At 38.6% G+C, this 23,566-nt stretch overlaps 2 protein-coding genes across 4 annotated transcripts in view; both read right to left on the reverse strand.

The window, feature by feature from the left end:
• betaTub97EF (beta-Tubulin at 97EF) overlaps positions 1-8,665 on the reverse strand; it is a 25,519-nt gene extending 16,854 nt beyond the window's left edge. Inside the window, exon 1 of one of the 3 annotated variants that reach the window (XM_065866530.2) lies at positions 8,375-8,665. In XM_065866530.2, the coding sequence (XP_065722602.1) occupies positions 8,375-8,431 (57 nt within the window). In that variant the 5' untranslated portion in view covers positions 8,432-8,665. The remainder of the gene's footprint in view (positions 1-8,374) is intronic. The other 2 variants (XM_065866531.2, XM_017081035.4) reach the window with 2 other exon arrangements.
• Positions 8,666-10,267: 1,602 nt separating this feature from the next.
• LOC108014820 (seminase) lies at positions 10,268-11,062 on the reverse strand. The gene has a single exon (XM_017081017.4). It carries the CDS (start codon positions 11,060-11,062, stop codon positions 10,268-10,270), a length of 795 nt encoding a protein of 264 aa, XP_016936506.3.
• Positions 11,063-23,566: the final 12,504 nt, after the last annotated feature.

A 23,566-nucleotide genomic window follows, 5' to 3' on the forward strand; every position in this document is an offset into this window, starting at 1 on the left:
CCTATAGTGCAACGGTGCGTATGGCTTCATTTAACCTCATACACACACATGCACAGCCCAATGTGGCTACCAAACAATTTCAATTGAGATTTCAATAATTGTCGATTTAGATATGTAAATATTTATTGTATATTTCGTTGGTCGAACTGCTATTGACTTAACTAATGTGCACGGTGTGTCTGGGTGTGTCGGTGTGTGGTAGCTGTGTGTTAATGTGTGTCTCGGTGCGTCTGTCTGCGTGAGTGACGTGGTGTGCGTGGCCACCATGGTCTCTTCATGTTTGCTGCTTCATGGTCAAAATGAGGCAAACATGGCCCAAATCAGATTTGATTTGTGCCCAGGTGTCGATGTATGTGGAAAAGATAAGATGTGTTCCGATTTTCCATTTCTTAAGAACAGTAGAATTTTGGATTATAGGATTATTATCATGATAATCCGTTAATTCCTGCTTATATTGGGAATGGGTAATTTTCACAAGAACGCTTTGGAATTTAAAGAAAATTTTGATTTTTTATAAAAGGTCATGTTCTCGACTGCTCGGCGATGTCAAGTTTTCCGACCCCGTAGGCCGAAGGGTTGCAATAATATTTGCTAATGGCCACAGTTTGGGGAGCAGTCTCCAGCGTATGTTTTACGGTCCTGCCATCATATCGTGCATATAAACGACTGCCACTTGCACTCCATCATTCTGTATGCACATACAAACCTACACACACCCGAATTTAGGCTGCTTGCCTGGGGGAACGAGGGTAATAATAATAATATTTATATGGTAAGCGATATGAAGTTCATGGCTTGAAGAACACTTTGGCAAAAGCTAAATAAATAAACAGTGTCAGGCAGAAAACATTTTCTGGTGATGCTTTATAGGTGTGAGCTCATGTGGTGTTAAACGGCAAGTGGATGCCCCTGCCACCTGAACTGCTGCTAAAGCATCTGAGCCACCAAAGAAATTAAGCCCTGGAAAGAACGAAGAGGTAACAAAATAATCCGAGAAAATCTCAAAAATCTCGAACCACATACGACACGTTAATCCTCAAAAAAAAGAGCCCCGAAATTCCAATTTATCTGTGGTTATATTTACCTGCTACAAATATGTGCCAGAAATATGTATGAACTGCGATATTTTTTCACCAGCCAACATTATTTTTTACGATCTGCTCTATTTGAGGTCTGGCTTTATTAAGTGCTGGACAAATGAATCGCTGTTGGTTATTAATGACTATAATACCATTACCTTTTTTTTCTCCTCAAGTGAGCCGCTTCACTATCCAAATAATTCATGTTTTTTATTATGATTGCGAAATGCAGTGGAATCAATAAAAATGGACAGATAAAGAACTGAGCAAACTTTCGCTCTATTAATCAATTTCGATCTACTTCTATCTCTGTCCTGCAGGACAACGAGTGCATTTGCTGATAAAACTTGGTCATTTTGCGGGAATATCCTATAACGATTTTTATGATTCCACAATGAAATTAATTTTTATTACCACCAAGCGTGAATTTCCCTTTGACCATTTGATCGGCCAATGCAAACTTTTTACGCCCAGTTCACAGTTTTCAGTACCCAACGCAGTGTTTTATTTTTCATTTTAATTGCCATTTTGGATGCGGAATGACTGGTAATATATGTACGAACATAAAAAATCCAATTAATACTGTTTGTCAAATAAGCCCGAAATGAAATACAATATAAGGCAAATGCAAATACGCAGAAAATTGAAAAACTTGTGTGTAAAATGCGGAAATATTTTGGCCCACCGAGCGAGCTTGAAGTCCGGGTTGGATTCTCTAAAACTAATACAGTCCAGAAAATCGCACTTAATTGGATTGCCGCGAAATTGGTGCAAAAACCCAGGCACATTGGTGTGGCCATTGGAAACCAAAAATAATTGCAGCACTCGGAGCTCTCAAAATATTTTGATTAATTTCGTTGCGCTAACTTGACAGACCACAAATTTAAATTATGCTTTGATATGTGTGCGCATATCTGCACAATTTGGCAAATGTGTTGATCTAGCCATCATTATGGCCGAAAACCGAAACCAGATTGTTGATTCAGATTCGCCCCCCCAAAATTTTGGCCAAGTTATTTGTTCGATTGCGGTTTTGTTCGACTGAAATATCGAATTTCTTTTCGCGGAAAAAAACATGTTTTCCCCTTCAACCTGCCATAAATTATAAAACCGATGTTAATCTTTCAAGGACATTCAGCCGGACATATGTTTGTCCAAACAAATGCAAACAAACGCTAGTCGAGCGTGGATTTAGCAGGAACACATAAATGATAAATATTTTGACCACATTGGTTTTTAATGAGGTTTCGCGCATTCGCTTTCGTTATTTTTTGGGATTATTCAATACCCTTATTGGGGTATAATTGGTGTGGAAATTGATTAGTTTGTGCTGCGAGTTTTGTTTAAAAATAATTGTAGTAAAGGTACAGTTTTAAACACCAGTTTCCAGGACTCATTGACTCTGGAATTCGATTAACTCAATATTTTTTAGTAACTTACATCCACATCCTGAAATTCGACTGTGATAAATATTTTAAAGGACCCTTAAGCAATTCCTTCTTTATTTATTAAGTCCACATCCTGACAGAGCACCCTGCATTCCAAATGATCCTTTTCTCTTTGTTTATTTAGGCAATTCATTTCGCGTATTTGGCCGCACAATTAGTCAACGCAATTTGCGCAAATAAAATAAAACGAGCTAAAATGAATCGAAAAACAGAAACACGTGCGAAGCACCGAGCCAAACCAATCTTGATAATTGTTATTTTTGCGAGTTGTATTTTTGGCTTAATTATGCCTCGCATTGCCATAAATTTGCTGGCATTTTGCGGTTAATATCTGCCGGCCAAATGCTTTATCAGCCGGCTTTCTCTGGCAAGCCCAGGGCGTGTGTAAAATTTCTCTGCCCAGCCTCCTTATCGGCAAGGCAGCAATTTGTAGCTCGCATAGCCGGCAAATCCAATTGCATAAATAATTCCACTGGTCACTGGTCTCCACAGCGAGGAGAAGAGAACTCCGGGCGTTTAAAACGCATTGCCAGCTGCTTTATTGTATTATTAATTTTTTCGTAAATACCAGATTACAACGGGCAAACATATTTCATGGCTATCTGCCGCCGTGCAGAGCTCGTTGGCAGTGTAATGCGCAATAATTACAATTTGCGGCTTGCAATTTCAATAATATAAAATTACCAAAGTAATTGAAAAAACTGCAAAAAAATAACACACACAAAAAAAATGTATGTGTGTGAGAGTGTGAGCCAAACAATTGCTCGAATAACAATGGTAATGAAACAACATCTGCCCCAGCTCCCTGGCAATCCAACTCCACTTACCATATGCAATTTGCACTTTTGCCAGAGAACTGGCAGCCTGAATGGCGTTAAGAGCAGCATGAGATATTAATGAGCAAAAGAGCGGAATGCTTTTTAAAAGTGTTAAATAAATAACAAATGGCCATTTGCCTGGACTGCCCACATGGCCAGTTTCCAGTGACCAGTGTCCACTGTCCGGAGTCCATATATTCCATTGTTTTCCTGGTCAACCTGTCGGCTCAAAGGGAGCAAGCGGCTTACAGGTGCCCACAAAAGCAAGGAGCAGCACTTGCACTTCCATTTCGGTCAAGTTTGGCTGGTTTTTCGGGTCCTTTGAATCCTTCCTTTTTGCTTTAGACAAAATGTTTACAAAAATGTCCAACCAATATCCATTTTAATTGGCCTAACGTTGAAATTTCATTGAGGGTGTCTAAAATTATGCAGTGAATAAGAAATAGTAGACTTTCTGATTGATTTGTACTGTTGAGTTAAAAAAATTGTTGCATACTTTTAGATGCCTAAAATTATAATTAAAAGGTTTCTAAAAGTATGCATTGAATAAAAGACAGTAGTCATCATTGCATTTTTCAACTTAAAAATTGTTCCATACTTTTAGACACCTGAAATTATATCTAAAAGTGATTTCAGGACCCAAGAGATTTGTGTGTCCACCCCGATATTTTTCTGACATTTACAATTATATGACAACTTTTATTACAGAAAACAAGTAAATCCAGTCATATATTTGAGAAAACAGATTTTGGTATTAACTTCATAGAGAAATTGCATAAAGTAAAAGGTGAAGATTCGATGACATATGAATGGAATGATTTTTTTCTTTGCCGCATTTTCTCCGCACGTTTTCCTAATATTTATGCGCAGTTTCTTTTTTGTGATTTTCCCTTTTGTTCATCAATTTGCATGCACATGTTCAAAGCAAAGTGTAACGGAGCAAAAATATATACATAAATAAGTAATTTTTATATTCCATCAAGCCAGCAGCTACGAAAATGGTGGGGAAGTGTGTGTGGTATGTGGAAAATATTTATAAAAATTCCCTTTTGTTTATTTATAATCAGTTTGTGCAGCGGAGCGCCGTCAGTGCCCTTCCACCTGCCACGCCCCCATTTTGCCACTACCATTTTCTATTGCATACTGCTAGGCGCAAGGACGCTGGGAGCTAGCAGCTGCAAAAGGGGTGTGTGTGTGTGTGCGGCTCATTTGGTATGCATAAACGCATTTTTATGTAAATTGAAAAATATTTCGCCAGCGAAAAAATGGGATATTTCCCCCTTTTTGGTCTTCCTTTTCGCCAATTCTCTCACCCAACTTCCCCTACGATTCCCTTTGGCTCATGGCTTTTTGCATGTTCAAGTAATTGCTGACCATGCCCACTTTTGGGGAGATTTCTAAGACCCCTAATGGAAATCGGAACACATATCAAATGCTAATCAACATTCAATCTAATTACTTGAGACGTCGATGTGAACACGCGATCTCTTGTTTGGCGAATTTGCATTTGATGGGGGATATGAACAGGTGTAGAATTGGCTAATATTCACTGTTCAATTGCTTCTTACACTGGAAAGAATATTTTAAAATAACGCCGCTAGTTTAACAGCAAATATATTATATATTTGTAGATTGGTATGCAGCCTCCAAATATTTTTCTTCAAAGCCAAAAAAATTTAAATTTGGAAAACAAAATGATTAACTAGATATAAAAAAGAAAATTAAATAGGACAAGGCTCATCTTCTTTTTTTATAATTTTGATTGATTTTCCTAATTAAGATGGTTAAATGCACATCTCTATTTAATCCTTGACAGACAGAAATACTGAAATGAAGATGCCAACTAAGTTATCAATAGCTTGTTTTCCCAGCTTTCAACCCTTCAACGTTCAAATATGCAATGGCACATGAAAATTGCATTTGCATAAGAGCAAGCGATGGTAGGGGGGAGGGGGGGATTACCTATATGACGTGCCATGCCGGGGCCATAATGTAATCCGACCGATTCCCCAGTTACCCGGCTCGATATCGGGTAACCATAAAGAAATTACGGCTGCCAGCGAACGCCATCGATAATTCAATTTTGTGCATTATTTTGGCGCTGCTCGATGATGCCCTGCCATTATGGGCTAAACAAATGTATCCTGGGGCGAAATATGGGCATGGATATGGTTAGGGGTATGCATACTGGCTCAAAGGAGACGTCGTCGTTGCAGCCCGGCTTATTCCAGTCTTTAATTTTATTGTCTGTTGCCTGGCTTTCTCCGTTCTCCTTTCTCCGTTCTGCATTCTCCGTGTGCTCCGTCTATAAATTTCATCTGCACTTTCCCCGCCACGATGGCTCAACGCTTTTCCTCCGTCTTTATGCCATGCCGTAAATAGATTTTCCTTGTTATTGTTCACAAAATGATTTAGGGAAAATTAGGTTTATGTAAATAATGAAGAACAAAAAAAGAAATGGAGGCAAACGAACGAACTCTCGCTGCAGGCCAAAATATCCTTGGATAGAAGATGCCTTTGCCTGGCGAATATATGCATATATATATATATACATACATGTGTGATCAATTTCGGGTGTTGGCAAAGGAAAGCCGGAAGACGTTTGCCAAGGCATTTTGCAAAATTAAACCGAGGCCAAGAAAATGGCATCAATGCCAGTATCCTTTAAAATCGAATTAAGCATAATTCAATGAAAACATTATGTTTGCAAAACATGTCCCCTAAATAAACATACATACGCTGCCGGGATTTCAATTGTTAAGCTCTGTTTTTATAATTACAATCCTTTCTGTTTGCGGCCCATTCATGTGTGAATAAGCTCTGCTTTTAATGTGTAATCAATCTGTTAATTTTTTTTATTTGCCTATTGGCCTTTATCAGCGGAGCAATTAGTTTTGAAAATTTATTTAAAAATTGCATTCACCATTTACGCCATTGTGCGCACAGTTTCGCCACGTAGGCAGTTTTGCATATTTATTATTTGTTTATTCTGGGCTGCAACAATAATTCATCCCGACAGCCAATTAATCAGAAAAGGACATTCAATTAAGGCACAAAATCAGGCTGTGTAAAAAAGCGCATGAATAGGACAAGCTACAAAATATGTTCGCTATTATTATATTCAAATTTAATGCACCAACAAACCAGTTTTATGCAATCTATAAAGATTGCAAATTGCATAAATAATCGTAATTCAATTTTTTTTAGATACACAAAGGCCCTAACATTGTCAGCAAAATATGGATGTAATAATGCTTTGATTCGGGGGCGTAAAGGGCCCCCATAAAATCGGATGGGATTGACAGAGGTTTTATCCCGGAAAAGTGCGTTCTAATTAACTGAAAAGGTTGTGGCGAAAAACACGCTAAAGAGTACTTAAAAATATGTGGAAATGTGTTTACATAAAACTCAAGTGGAAAATCATGTAAAAAGGGGGAAAAGAGAAACGTCCGAAGAAAACTGTGCTGTGAAACGCCGGAAAAAAAGACAAAATAATTATAATAATACAAAAAAGAACTGTGTCAAACGTCAACGACTTTTTGTAGCTGGATTTTCATGACGCGGCAAATTGTGCGAGTTAATGTTAATGCGCTGAATTAGCTTAGAATGGGCGTCCCCTCGGAGTTACAGTGCTTTTTTTCATTTCAGCTTTTCTAATTGCCCGCAAACATGCTCTCCACCCCATTCCCATTGAAAATACCAGAACGCACTATGTAATTGCTATTTTCGGCGCAACCCATATCAGTTTTTACTTTTCGAGTATTTATGTTTAAAGTTGTGTAAACAAGCTCACTGATTAGAGTCTCCAGATAGTAGAAGGCGCACACACATAAGCCCCGTCGGTTTGTCATTGTCAGCTGTGAGTCAGATATATCGGTTCAAGATACAGATATTATTTACAAGCCCCACTGCCGTAATTAGAAATACCCACGAAACCTTCTGTTAATGATGGACGGGTTCTTTATGGCTGTAAGATCAGTCAACTGTATGAGGGCAAACATAATAAAAAACCCCATGAAATGTATAAGTACCCGAAACCAGTTAAGATACAATGAATGCCACAAAGTCGGAAGCATCAGAAAAACCTTCGAGCCAGTTTCGAAATACTTTCCACAGAGTACTAAACTATCATAGCCTACTGAAACTTCCCGCCAAATACACTTGTCTTACGGATTGGGTTTCTTAAAATGCACAGAAAGAAATTTTTATAATTTCCACTTTTAGATTTTTAAAAATATGATCTAAAATGTATTATACAATTTATAAAAAAATCAATTTAAGACATTAGTTTATACAATCTTTCTAATCTTCTGATAAGAATGAAAGATATACCAAGATATAGGATTTTCTTAAGAAATTCAGGACATTGAAGTTGTTTTATTTTAAAATGGAATGTACTTTCTAAAAATTAAATATATTTTTTTTAATTTTATTGAAATAAACAAAAAACAAAATGATATAGTGATCTTATAATCGTTCCCATTTTATTTCAGTGCAAATTTACCTAGCCGGCTGATCACAAGCTCTTTACTAAGCGGCGAGCTAATTGTTTACACCTGACCAAGGTGGTTTTGCCTAGGTTTTGCTTGGTTTGCGAGCGGATTTCTGGGTTTAATAGACTACGATATGCTCGGAGTCCAAGGTAATTTAAATGTGATACTTCGAGCTGGCTGATATTCGTATCTTGAGAGCGATAAGATAACTGCAAAGCTCGTCAGGTTTCTTTTATGTTTTGCAGTTTTATAGTTTCCCGAACTAACGGAATAATCATTTCCATTTCCACCCATCCCCCAGCCGCCCCTCGTTTTAATTGCTTCCCACTAAAAACAAAACGAGGAAAACAGAAAGAGAGAGGCGAGAGTCATATAGAGAGAGAGCGCCGTGCCCCAAGAACGATTTATAGTCGCCTTCTCTTTTTTTTCCACTCTGTTTTATAATTAAACATGTGAGGTTAGGATAGCGAAAAAATGCGAGAAAATAGAGCAAAGGTATACGATGCGGGCACCGATGGAATATCAATTATACGCACCTTAGAACCGATCTGATTGCCGCACTGTCCCGCCTGCAGATGCACAATTTCCCTCATTTTGCGACTGTTTTAGTTATTTAGTAATCCCCGTCAGCCGAATTTAACTCAATTGAACACAATGACGCACACACGCACTATCAGCAATTATCGGACCGGTCGCTATATCAATCTGAATCACAATCGGACACGCACTCGCTTGGATTCGGTGTAACCGGGGAAGAGTTGGAAGAAAGCTTTTCGGAGCAGAACGATCGACGCGCGTTCGCTTTGAGAATCCAACGTGAACTGACTGCCCGGCGAGCGACCCACTGGGGAATTAGTGCTCTATGGCGAAAGGGGGCGGCATAAGTGTTTCCCCACTTAGAAAAAATATAGTTTACATTTCCTAAAAGCATTTTCTTCAAATAGAACAATAACCTCCAATACTTTATAGTTTATCTATATAATCCTATACAAGTTTCTGGCTTACGTTCCTAGCACTAATATATCATAGCCCTGTTCAAAATTTTTAATACTTTTGTGTACAAAACAAATATGCAAGCGTCTTTTCAAGTTAGTTTCCCAAATCCCGAAATTCCAAAAGATTTTTTTATTAAGTTGTAAAAAATACAGCTATTATTTTGATCATAGCTGTATGTAGTTACCTCTTTTTATATTTTAGGTTACATATAAAACAGGTTATTTTTATCAAACAGGTTATTTTTTTGATGACAGGAAAAGGATTGTTTTTCCAATCTTCCTAACAAATCTAGATTAAGGTGAAGAGTATTTATTTTTAAATGATGGTTGTTAATATAAAAAAAATATTTAAAAAAACTAAGGTAAAATTTATTTATTTTTAAAAAAATGTTTTTTAAATTTAAAAATTAGAAACTATAAAAAATATAAAAATGTGTTTTTAAAATCTTATAAAAGGAATGTTAAAATATTTTTTGGATCATGATCACTTAATTAGAGAATATATTTCTTAGAGTGCAGAGAGCGCGAAGAGCAGAGGTTGGATGTACAATAGTTGAAGTGAAACTGTGTGACACGGCAAGATATTTTCACTGGCAGCGTGTTTTGTGTAGCTTCCCGCTTTTCCCGCATTTTCCCCTTTTCCACTGATTCTTACCGGCGGAGGCGCCAACGTTGCATTTTTCCTCTCATCTTACGCTTGGCTGAGCGTTTGAGAAAACTTGGGAAAAAAACAGAGAGAGAGAGAGAGAGAAAGAGAAAGAGTGCTGAAGAATGAGGTGATAGCACGTGAGTCTAAGGTGCAAAGAGCGGCCCATTCTACATTCTACAGATGTCTTCTACTACCTGAGCTTGTAGAATTGCAGTGCATCTACAAGACGTGCCATTCAACGAATTTCTCTTTACAAATGTGTAAATATCTTTATCTTTACAGCACTTACATTTTGATAGCAGAAATCAGAAAACAAATATTTTTTTTTACTATATATAGCAACTAGCTCAGTAAATCAATGAATCACACTGTGTACTTCTGAGACTAATCTTAATGATTATTATTAGATTCAATGAGTTCAAGAGCGAAACGTATATGTATTCATGTAAGTAGGTCAGTTTACAATTAAAGTGATGAGCTAATATAACGTATATGGTAATAAATCTAAGTTTGGTTGGAGTTGCACACATTATAAATGCTTTGGCATATATGATCATAATAGTAATTCCAATTGAAAGCAATAAAAATGTTTAATTTGGTGGTTGAATGGCAACTCAATTTGGGTATTTCGTGGGTACTAAAAAAAAAGTTAATTAATTTAGTTGAAAGGTCAGGAATTATTAAAAAGATAAGTTTTGAGTTTGTTATTGTTAATTAAAGATCACTTTAACAGTTTTTTTCATTTTATACTTGATTTATTTGCCACATTTTTTGTTGCAATTATCCTAAAATCCCAATTCCCGAACAGCTTTGATGATGAATTTAGCATAATATCGAACACTCATGTAGATGTCGGGCTTAAAGGTGTTGCCGCATTTGTAGGTCCACGTGCTTATGCCACAGACTTGATTGCGGAACATCAATGGTCCGCCGGAGTCGCCCTGGCAGATAGTCTGGCCATTATAGCCACCGGCACACATGACATTCTTCGGAAGTGAGCGACCCAGTTCTTTCTCGCAAACATCTTTTTCCACAATATTGACCCGCATGGTGCGCAAGGTATTCCGAGATCCAGCATGGTTCTTGCCACTGTAACCCCAACCGGCAACGGTGACTATATCGCTGGGATATAAAGGGGATTTGCAGACCTGGGCGTAGCCAATGTACTTGCTTCTCAATCCAAATAGGATCTTGACCACTGCAACATCGCCGATGAAGTCCTCTCTCTCGAAGTCCGGAGAAATTCGAATCGCAACGAGCTTGTTTCGTTTGTAGTTTTTATTATGGCCACTGAACTCCTTCGTAATTCCACCGACCACGTGGTATCCATCCAGGGTCGTTCTATCAAAACAATGGGCTGCCGATAGAAAGTGGAAATCTGTAAGAAGGGTTCCCGTGCAGATGAGCTTGGTTCTATAGAAGACCTGCACAGCCATTCCACCGAAGAGACCGTTGCTCGTCTCCTTGCCATCGTAGATTCTGGGTTGGATCCTGGGCGGTAGTTCTTCATCTAATTCTTCGGTTTTTCCGGCCGAGATTAGCAAAAGTAGGGAAGAAACGAACACCCAACTTGGTTGCATGACTTTCAAATAAAGAATGCTTGGCTAACATTCTTAAACAGTTTTCTCCGAATACCTTGAAATTGATTCGTTTCTTGAGAAGCATCTACAGTGGATGTGAAAATTTAACGGCTTTCTAAAAGCAAATTCTATTTTTTCAAAGTACAAAATCTCTAGTCCCACTTTTTGTTTAAAGTAAAGAAAATGTTTCCTATTATACACTTCTTTATTAATTTATTTATAAGAATATCTTGAAATACGTAGATTTATAAAAATCCAATTTGTTGAAATGAAAAAAAATCAAACTTAAATAAAACGAATTCTGGCCGGGGTAAAGATAGGATTCAAGCCGTGGATGTCTTCTGTTTATGAAGAAGTTCCACTGGCCAATGGGATTCGGGCCGTGACAGCGGCGTCGTCGAGTCGATTACGCGAAAAGTTCTCTGTGTGAGTGGAAAGTTTAACCCATTTTCCTTTGAGAATTCCCATTGGTCTTTTTGTGGAATCGCGGCACGTTTTGTTGCCAGTACATTTGCGGTTATGTGCTCATTGCAGGCTCACACGCACACACTCACACACACACATAAATATGTCTGGCTGTGCGTGTGTGTGCGTGCGGCTCTTGCCAAATTGTCGATTTTATTATTTGTGTTTATATGATTTTTCAGCTGTTCTGCATTTTAAAGGCAGCCGGAAAATGGAAAGGAGTGATAAAGATACAGGGGGGGAATTTTCCGAGTGCCGAGCACAAAATGCGAGGCGCGTCTTCAACCTCATTTCTTATTATAATGTGAAAAATATCCTTTTACAAATTCAAAACGTTGAAATGTGCGAATTCTTTTGTTGCCGTTTTTAACGGCCGGATAGAGAGATTCTCTATATGTAGTACATGACTATGTGTTCATAGGACCCGCGTGACTGCCAGGATCACGTCCGTTTTGCATGTAGTTTACGAACCGAGATATTCATCAATGGGTATTGAAATATTTGGCGCATCACTGGGTGGCAATTTTCTAACATTTTTGGCCTGCAAACTCATCGTTGTCACCCGTCGGAGGAGGCTCTATAAATTGCTTTTTGATTCAATGGCGCTCTGGTATTTGCAGACTCTTGAAATCACAGAATTTCCATTCCTAAAAATCACTCAATTGGACATTGAAATGCACTCGAAGTTTCTAACAAATCGAATGCATCAAATGGTCCAAACAGAAAAACATTGTGGTGGTCTTATATCCACATGAAAACTAATACCTAATTTATTTAATAAAAAGTTGGTTTCTTCTTCTTAAATAACAAACTTTTAATTCGGTTTGTCAGTGTCAGTTATCAAATTTAATTTAATTATTCAGTTCGTGATATAAAAAACCAGCTGAATGTTTTTGGTAAGGTACAAACATAAATACTCAAATAATATTATTTCTTGCCTTCAAACTAATTAAAACTTTTTACGCAATAATAAATTAATAAAGGTGTTACATATATCATTTTAATGTCTACATATGGAAATTTATGCTGTTAATTTGAAAAAATTATGAATATTGCTATTGAATTAGCAAATATAATGGCTATTATAAATAATGCTCTACATTTTTTTATACCATTCCAAGAAGTATTTTTTATGGCTTCAGGAACCCTAAAGTGGATTTAAGCTTTGAAAAACAAATATAATTTTTTCCTTCGAAATACGTCTGCCATAAACATTAGTGGCATTAGTTTCGAAAAAATGCGATTCGATTGCTTATTTGTTTATGTTTGTACAGCATTTTTGTGGGAATCGTAAAAAAGGATATTTTCAGTTGCAGGAAAGCCATTGCAGCGAAGCTTTTATTAGTTTAGTTTTCGAAATTAAACGTATTTGCATGTCAGGCTGTCACACACACTAACAGAATAAAAAAGTTTGCCATTTTGTGTGATCCTGTGTGTTTGCATATGTATTTGTGTATGTGTCTAGTTGATGTATTTTTTGCAGTTGGCGAATGTTATAATATTGTTGCATGATGCCTTTGGTGTCTTTTGTCGACGGTTTGGTAATAGTTGTTGTTGATTTGCTTGGCTTTTGCCTGCTACCACTGCCGAGTGTACAATTTAATTGCTTTTTGGGTTTTTGTTGGTTGCACACACTCGCCAGTTTATGTATATATATGTGTGAATATGACGGAACTGGTTGTCGTCTAACAATTTTTAGAATTGCACCAAAAGGCGGAGTGGGCGCCAAAGAAAATCCAGTTGAAATTTCACGCCGCAGAGCCATAGAGTTGGAAAGGAAGGCAGGCTTGTCTGCTACAATATTTTGCTTTTAACTTAAAATCTAAAGTTTAATTGTCACTGTTTGTAGATGTGTGTGCACAAGGAAAAATTATTACACTTTTGTAAGTTTTATTACTTGTTTCTGGCTGCCCATTTCTTAGAAAAATACAAAATATGTACTAGGACTAGAAAAAATAATACTCATCCTACAAATAATACTAAAACAAATGATATGTCAAAACCATCAATAGTAAATGAGAACTGAATAAAAGAAATTGTTACTTTGAAGGTTTAGTTTGCTTATATGGCCTAAATACATTTTTAGAAATTATGGAATTATAATATAATGATCCCAAATGATAGTCCGAAAAGTTCTTTAGAGCTATAAGTATGCCTATATCCATAAATAATTATGTACAATATTTAGTCACCAATTTTCTAACCATCTTCTGTTTTTCCTATATTATTTTAGTGTTAATTTGGTTCAAGTTCCCTTCTCTCAGTGCCTCCCACTCACTCTTTATCATTGCCTGGTGTCAACGGAAGCCGTCGCAGTGTTTGTTAGGTGGCTGCCATCGAAATTCCGGATTCAACAGCAAAGTAACCAAAATGCAATTGTTTTGCAATTGGCATTTTGACCACATTCTGACACCCCATATATGGCCATATGGCCGTCGAGTGGCAATGGCAGCCACTGTAAATTGCGAAAAACTAAATATGCAGAGACATGCGCAAATGTGTGTGCGAAGTTGGCGTAATTTAGTTAGCATTTCAAATGTTTTTCCATTGCCAGCATTAGGCATAGGACATTTTCTGTCGATATGCCGAAAAATGCTTAATTGAAAATGAATTTGGTTTTCGGCAAAGTGCTGCTTGCTGCGTTCTGTTGCCGAATCTTTTTTTTTTTTTTTTGATGCTGCCTTGTTTTGCTTTCTACTAATTCGGATTGTTTTGTGTTTTATCTGGATGTGATGGCAGTTCGAACAGATCGAGGGGTTGCGTTTCCATGGGATATGGATGGGTTGTGCACAGTTTTTGGGCTCTGTTGGCTGACATTTGCATATTTTTCAGAGCCGGCAGACGAGTGCTGTTATCCTTTGGCACAGCTGCGCCGCTCTGTTTACTTAGTGTCGCTGAATCTGTATCACAATCTGAATCGGGCAAGAGGCCCAGGCATCCTACATATATTCCCCTTCAGCCGAAATGACAGCAACAGCACACGAGCATGGGCAAATACAAAAATTCTGGTCTACATATTTGAATTCGACAATGAACGGAGCAAATGCCTCTTTTCTGTCTCTGAATTTGATGAATGTAGGAACGGCCATCGCATCGAGTCACTCTCTTTCTCAACTGCCTTTGGATTTTTACACTGTTATAATCTATAACCTATGACTCAAATCATGGCAATACAAGATATTGCTAAGACTATGAATTGAAAAATCCATGCTTCATGTGATTTTGCAAAATACTTGATAGAAGAAACAGTACACTACATAGTATCACCAAAAAAAAGAACACACCTTAAAGAGGAACAACATTTTTATAAAAATATTTATAAGTCCTTGAAGAAGTATGATTAAAATAAAAATATTTTGATAAGAGATGAGTATCATCAGAAAATTCTAAAATTGTTTTATGCTTGTTGTAGTTCTCATAAGTGCATTAAATTCTTAAAATAGTTGTTAGCTTTTGAAATTTATAAATCAGATACAACATCCATCTTTATAATAAAGTGTCATGGCAGCACAAACCATGAACGTTTTCAACAGTGTACCACTGCACTTGTGTATTTGTTGTGGATATAATAGATGGCTTGCCAGATATATAGACGGACATCTGGAAATCTGGACAGGCCGGAGGCTTCATCTGGCTGCTGGCCATATTTGCCGTTATGCATGCAAATTGCACTAATGAGCGTCGGAAAATTTTGCATAGACAAATGCTTGAAAATGCCGAGAAACCTAGAAGCCGAGCCGGGGGTACTTGCATCTCTGCCCAATGCTTGGCTAAAAGGTTTCAGTTCTTGGCCCTTAAATGAGGTCGACCCCGAGAAAGGAGACGACCACAAAAGCATCCCCATTCGCCAGCTGGAGGGCAGTTTTCACGCACGGTTTCCCTCGTTCACGGAGCTGTGACAGTTTTTTGCCACTGCATCTGGAGCTGGGAGCTACTTTTGCTGCTGCTACTGCTGCTGCTACTGCTGGTGCCATTTTTGCTCATTAGAGTAAATGCACTTAATTAGAGCATACCAGCCATCGGGGGATTCACCAAAAAAAAAAGTAGGAAAAAATATAGAAGGGGAGCAGAGCAAAGTAGAGCCAACGGCTATGATTACTCCGTTCTTAATAACAATGATGGAAACAACAAGGGCTGTGGAGGAAAAAAACAATGCAGTTTACACTTTAAATGAGTGCAAATAAATAAATGGCTAAGCGAAATGCGACAAATAGCTGGGAAATGGCAAAAATGGCTTACAAAGTTGCGCATTTTAGTGGCCACTCTCCATTTACCATTTAACCATACTCCTTTGGCTCTCCACTGACCAGTAATTTGTGTGCGACAGGACCCCGACTTATTTGCATTTCCCGGCAATTGTTGTTTGGGCATCATTAGCGCACGAGTAGTGTGTGGTTCCGGGCAGATAAAGCATACTGCGAAAAATAATTAGGGATCCCAAGGCCCCAAGGTGGGCTAAGAAGAATATAATAGGTGCTTTCAAGCAGAGGTTTTTAATGGCATTTAAAACTTCCCTTTAACTTACATCATAGTTCTGGATGTGTTTACGATTCAGGGAAAGAAGTAGGTATAGGTCAGAAACAACTTTTGAAAAGCAAATAACTTGGAATTGTATGATCCCTGAGGTTGGCTAAGAAAAAAAGGACGAGTACTATAATTTCACACAGAGGTTTATTTACTAGAACATAAACTTTTTGGAATAAACATCCAAGTTTTTAGAATAATTATTATGGTGGCTTTGCTCACTGATTAAATAAATATAAATTAAATATAAAAGACTATTAAAATCCCTAAAATAAACAAATAATTTATCTTAAATATCCCACAACAAAAATTATAATTTTTATAATACATTTTTTAAGAAAAACCAACTTAAGCAATGAAAACTAAAACCCAAAAAAATATATTTAAAATATTCAGATTTAATGTTTTTATATTTCTGTAATTCTTGTTCCAGTAACCCCACTTGTTGGTCTAAGTTTGGTCAATTTTACTATCATCTTTAATAACTGAATTAATAATTTAAGTCTTGCATTAAAAAGCCCACAAAAGTGCTGTTTAAATCCTTATAAAATGTCTCCTATAAATAGTAACAATTTAAGTTCCACTTTTTCTCCCTGTTCAGTGCAATTGCTTTCCTGCCCTGATTGCAACTGCAGGCTGCTCATTAAAAAACATTAAAATTGATTGCAACCGGTGGGTTTCCTTATGTAGCTGCAACTTTGTGGCGGCCATAAGGATCGCAGCTGGAGCTGGTTACTGCCTGAAAGGCAATCTGATTGTTAAGTCAACATATGTACAGCGATCTGCGGCATTTTCGAATTTCGGACAAAAGAAATGCCTGGTCCGCAGACCCCAGTCACTAACTGCTGCTGCAGTCTGTCCATTTGTCGTCCGACTGGGGGAAAAGTGCCCTGGGCAATGGCAAAGCCAAATGGTGCAATGTGCGAGGGGAAATTGTTTGCCTTTTGCTTGTCTTTGTCGTTTAATTAACTAAAAAATTGCTTTTTTAAATAGTTTCCAGCTGAAAGTCAGATGGCAGACACAAGGGGAGGGGAAAGGGCCGAAGGACGCAGGACGAAGGATGAGGGACGTTTCCGCTGGGGCGAGTCTCTATTAAAGAAACGCTTGAATAATTTCAGCCTTAGGCCAGTGGGGAGCAGCCATTGGAATATTATGCTTGCCATTTGCTTTGACGCTCGCTTTTAGCTTATTAGATGTTCTGTGCCTGCTCGGGCGCCATCTCTCACATCCAAACCCCCCCTCCCAGCTAGTCGTTATGCAATATTTATTAAAGTGAAATAAAACACTGAGCCCTGCTCTAGTGCCTGTTGTTGATTGCTTAAATATTCTCTTTTGGTTACCTCCGAGCGTGCCATTTTTTCACACATCCCCTCGTCCCATCGTCCCTATCCAACAAGTAGTTGTAATCCCGAGCATATCTCCATTAAATATTCGCAATGTAAATACATAAATACTTGAGTAAGACGCTTAACCGGCACACACTCATTCCTCAGCTGACACACACACCCTCGCACACTCGCATTCCAGTGCCTAGCTTAGCGTGTAGGCTTTTGTACCGCCCCCGAAAACTCCTTGTTTGCGTATACGTATCTACTTAGCATTAGTGCATGTACTTGGGCTTTGTATTAATTTAACCGAACAGACAGGGGGTCGTCGTCGTCATCGTAGGGGAAGTGCCCATGGTGTGTAGGGCCCCTAATTCCCATTCGGTTGGCTGGGCGGGGAAGGCCTGATTTTCCGGCCACCCAAGCTCACGGGAGCCCTAAGTGGGTGAGTGAAAGCCGATTGAGGCGATTCCGAGTGACGCACATAATAATTAAATTTCAAGTTGCGAAGCCAATTTGCGGACGCGATTGGAAATGCAGTAGTTTGAGTGATTGAAGGCCGATAGTGAGTGGAGTTATGGGTATGGATTGGCTGCTCAAGGTGATAAGTATATTTTAATGGGTGTTGTTAATCACAGATAACGTGATAGTATTTGATAGCAAATATATATTTTTGAAATTTATAGATTAATTGGAAAACTCCCCTACTTTAAGATGGCAGATTTTGATATATTTGTGTTTATATATTTATGAGTGATATAAATTATGTTGTTATTTTTGATGGCAAATTTATTGTTTTTAAATTACAGATGATTGCAAAACCTTTTGAACTTAATTGAGATATGATTATGTTATGATTATAATTGTTTTGTTAGGCATACAAATTGCTATTATTTTAATTGGCTAATATATGTATATTATTAAATTTATAGATAAATTGTAAGATTGCAGATTTTGATATATTTGTGATTACATATTAATGAGTGATATAAATTATGCTGTTATTTTAGATGGCAAATTTATTGTTTTAAAACCACAGATGATTGCAAAACCCTCAGAGCTTAATAGAGAGACGGTTAATACTTTAATTAATTGAAAGGAATAATTTGTATATATCAGAAGTTTAAGAAAAAATGGCGCCCAAGTGGGTACGGTTATATTATTATTTAATCAATACATGAAATGATGGAATACATTTGAAATTTGTATATGCCTCATCATTTCATTACCCAAGTTTGGGTTAAACTTTTTGGAGCACTTGGCCTAATTAGGACACCGGCCAGGTGGCCGTCTTAATTGCTCGGGGGCCTTCAGACTCCTCCTTGGCCGGCAGCTGAAGTATCCGTACTTGGCCTATAAATAAATATATTTCCAGCAATTTCCGCTGCAGTGCTGGGGCGTGTCCACTTGGCACCGGGGTAATGAAGTGCCCCAATGCCCGTACACATGCATGCACTCACTCTCACCTATGACGTGTACAAATTGCGTCACTGTAACTTCTCATTTTGGCCATTATTTTGTGGGCCATTCGCCGTTCAACGTTCACCGTTCGTCGTTCGCTGTTCGCCATTTGCTATTTTTTCTGGCCGGCTTTTCCTCTTTTAACGACTTTGGCCGGGGTGGCTGGCAAAACGCAAATTTTTCGGTGCATAAATTAAAATGCAAATCCTCCGCATGGAAAATCCCCCTGTAATTAACATACATTAGCACGAGGAAATGCAAAACTTTTCTTGCCATTCCTTTTATTTTTCGCCATTCGCCTTTCTCCTTTTGGCTCCTTTTTATTTTTGCTCTCGGCTCTGGGTACTTTGCATGTGTATGTTTGTGTGTATATTTTCGTTAATTTCTGGACAATGACAGTTAGTTAGGAGAGGCAAAGGGAGGAGGGGGTCAGAGGTCCTTTAGGTGTCTGTGTGGTAATATAAAAATACGGCGGACCCGTAGTGGAAGGACCTTTCATGCATATGCAGTATGTAAAATGAGCAGCACTACGTAATGCACATAAGGTTGCTGTACTCGTATAATGAGTAAATTACACAATCAGCCCTGTTCATTTTTGGGCCGCCTCACTTGACTTTCGTTGGACTTTTCATTTTTCGTCTCTCTGCTTTTGGTTTTCCCCTACTTTTTTTTTCGTCCTATTTTAATTTGCAGCTCGATTTTTTGTGCTTGAAATTTTTCCACATGGAAAATTATTTGATTTATTTCCACTTGGACACACTGGCACTGCAATAAATCTTCGTTCAATATGCCAGAGTAGAGCAGCGAGTAGGGGGTCCTTCCTCATGTGTGTGTGTGTGTGTGTGTGAGAGAGCCCAAGGACATGCGGCCAATGTGCGTGTAGTATATATGTGTGTGTGCTCACGCAGTTGAGAACTGAAATTTTATTTAGTGTTTAGTGCGCCTCCTCTGACAGCTGCAAGGCAACAACAATTGCAAAACTTCGGCACAAGAATTTCTGTTTGGCCAAAAAACGTACAATAGCAACGAGCCACAGTAATGCTTTCAATTTTCTTTCTTCTTCTGTGAAAATTCGGGCCACATTTTCTGCTGCTGCAACTGCAGTTGGAAAAGTGGGTTTGGAATGGGGGGGGGGTTGAAATCGGGGGGCCAGTCTGATGGGCACGAGTTATGCTTTTGAGGCTGCGGCTGCGACTGCGGCTTTGGCGTCACCAAAAGCTGCCCAGACGTGCTGGCAGGTCTATAAAATGAAACTTTATTACACATCACACTCAGGACCTCTAGCACACACATACATATATGCCGCAAATACATACACATACATGGAAGCAGCCATTTTGCAGCGTAATTGAATTGTTTCTGGCTTCCTTCCGGCAACACATGCACATGGGTCAAAGATGAACCCAAAAAGGAGGTAAGGTCTCTCTTAGGGAATTTCACACATGCCACGCCCATCAGCCTCCCCCTTCTTCCCCCCAAAAATACCACATTTTTTAACCACTCGTCTTCATTTGCCTGCCAGCGAAAATTTGCCTATGCTTTGCTACCCACTGAATTTTTTCCATTTACTCCCTGGCAGTTTAATGAAATTTTATTATTATGAACAGGCCCATTAAAGTTTATTATGGCAGCATGTGTGTGTGTGTGTGTGAGGGAGTCCTGCGAGTCCTTTGGCTATTTGCTTGGGTTCGTGGTGTTTTGTCCCAGGTTAACCGCCGAAAGTTAGTGCATAGCTCAAGGCGTCGGTTGTGCAGCATTAAAAGAATATCTGAGAATCATTTGACCATGAGCTCAAAGGAATTCCCAGCAGGAGCATCTGCACAGGATTTGAGTGGTTGGTGGTGGGATGGCAAACATCCTGATTCTGCCTCTTTTGAAGTGGGTTGTAAAACAGGCGCGTTGGAGCATTAAAATAAATACAAATTAAAATATTTCCCCCGATATGTTCGTGTGGGTTTTGCTGTTCTCTCATTCGTAGACCAGAAATTGTTCAAATGAAATGGCTTGGAAATGTTTCTTTGTGGCTGCTGAACTAGTTGACGTTCAGAATTAAAACTTGGCCGAGCTTCTGCTGGAATTCGTGAGGCATTCAGGTGAATACTTTCCTTAATGAATAATAACATATCTTACTTTAAGCCCTTGGCATTTCACAGTTCTAGTTTCTACTTTAAAAGGTAAATCCTCATGAATCATTAATGCGATAATATTGCCGAGCTGTTGGATCTACATCAAATATGCCAAAATACCACTGTTAAATACATATAGAAATTAATGTTTTAATTTCATGCTCGGTTTAGCATTTAATATTTTGATTTGGGACAGGTTTTTGGGGTAGCTTTGTTTACTCTCATTTGGGGGGCAGATTGGCTGGATGAAAATGAGTGACAGGCAGCTGCAACCTTTGCCCTATCGAACTCTAGGAATCGTACGATAGGCATATAGAGCAACTTCTAGGACGATATCTGTGATGAGTTGCCAATGTGAGACCACATGAAAGTGGCCGGAGGAGAAAACAGTTGCGTAATGAGAAAAGGACCAGGCAGGGTACACTTGAAAAATAGTTTAAAATTAAATTTAATTTTATAAACTTACTAAAATGTAAAATAAGTTAGAAGTACTTATTTAAAAAACAAAAGGAATGCAAACTTTTATATAAAGCCGATGAATATACTACGGGTAATGAAAAAAGTAGGTCAAAATTATTTATATCAAGATTTGCTAAGCATTATTAAGGTAAATATCCATAAAATTTAAGTTTTAATAAATAATTTATAGTCAATTTAAAAAGTTTTCTAAGTGTACCTTCTCATCAAATGATTACAAGTCGTCCGACCACACACAATGCCACCAGCTCCACCGCCCAAACCCATGACCATGCCCACACCCATTCCTTATCCCATTTCCAAACCCCCCCCCCCTCTTGGTGGCCACTCCACCACAATCAAGGGGAGTGGCAGAATATTCAAACCTTTGCCCCTCCAGCGCTCGTCCTGGCTCCTTTGGATCCTTTGGCACGTCTCTGAAGTTGAGTTGAGTTTCATTTTGCCTTTTGTTGCGCTCGACTTGAGCACAAATACCGGAAATTGTTGTCAAGATAATTATTGTTATTTGTTTTTCAACAGGGGGCACACAAAATGAAGCAGGGAGTAGGGTTCCTGTTTTCCTCCAGCGACGCCTTGTGGCTTGTCCTTGTCCTGGCTGGCTGCCTCCTCCTCCTGCTCCTCCTCCTCCTGCTCTCCTTCCACTTGAAACCTTGTTTTTGGGCATGTTCATCAATCTGGCAAAAACATCAAAATTCGCCAGGACTTGGTGCGGCATATCCTTGGCCAGGGCAACGTGCAATTTGCGGTTTCCCGACGGCCAGTGATAGTGGCCCCCGGGCATCCGGGTGTAACTGGCGGACAAAGGGTGCTCTGCCCCGCTCCTTGTGGCTTTGGCATCAAACTTTAAGAGTTGATGGAAGTACTTGAATGGGCAACTGATTAAAATTTGAACACTTGATTGATTCTGAATCTGGCCGGGGCGAACGACGACCAAGGGCTAGTTGATAGTGCTCGAAAATGTAATAACCGAGGCAAAAATATTTACCTTTTGGCAACCGGAGCTCGGTTCAGAATGTTGAATGGTGAATGGAGCATGGAGCATGGAGAATGGAGAATCCAGAACGGAGCTCAGGGCTTGTTGCTCTTCATCGACATGGCCGCCGACCCATCGAAACTGGAAAGTGTTGTCCTTGCGGCGCACTTAAGATGGAGTCTCGTTTACATGCTCCTGTTGTCAATCACAAAGCCCATTCACTGCCCAGGTCCTTTGTATCTCCAGCGGAGTGCACTTGACATTTGAACTGCAACTGTCAAAGTGGCGGCCCCATATGGGGGCTGCAAAACGAGCCAGCCTGTCTCTACCGAAAAGTCCTGTGTGCAATGTAATCACTGGCTGAAAGACGCAAAGTTTTACGGCTTTTAATTAACCCTTCGCACATGCAGTCATATAGCATACGTTCCCAGCACGAACATCAAGATTATTCGGGGGAACCACCGAAATAAAACTTTAGTAATTAGCAAAAGGGAGTTAACTGATTTTGCAGAAGGCCAGTGGCACAGTAACTGCAAATGAAGCATGCCTTAAAAAACAAAAACAACCGAGACACCAAACGTAATGAGGCGAAAGGAATAAAGTGCAGTGTAAAACAAACAGTGGATAGTTTGGGGACTTTATTTATTATGTTGAGAAACCAAATAATAAGTTGAAACCTAGAAAAAATATTTATAAATTTAATATTTAAAGATTTAAAAAGATTTGGGTAATGCTAAAATCACTACTTAATAGATTATGGAACTATATAAATTTATATAAAATGATAGGGTGTTTAAAAATTAATTTTTAAAATATTTTATAACCAAATGGATCTTATTTTTTCACAGTATTTTACGATTTTTTTACATTTTTAATAACAAAATAATATTTTGGAATATAGCAAAAGACGGTGATATTATTTTTATTAAACGTATTTTTCTTCCAGTGTGGTAAAAATGGCGAAAAAACCCAGTAAACAGCAGGGGACGCCGGCAAAAGTCACAGAAAACTGAAAACAGAAAGCATTTAGCGCATTGCGGAGGATCCGCCACTTGCTGTGTCTAGATGAAAATATAACGGAATTAAATTAATTACAATCATTATCGCCCCGTGCACACCTGCTGAAGGTGGGAATAAAGAGACTATGGCGATG

This window comes from Drosophila suzukii, chromosome 3, assembly GCF_043229965.1.
Source record: "Drosophila suzukii chromosome 3, CBGP_Dsuzu_IsoJpt1.0, whole genome shotgun sequence".
In the NCBI taxonomy this organism is placed as follows: Eukaryota; Metazoa; Arthropoda; class Insecta; order Diptera; family Drosophilidae; genus Drosophila; species Drosophila suzukii.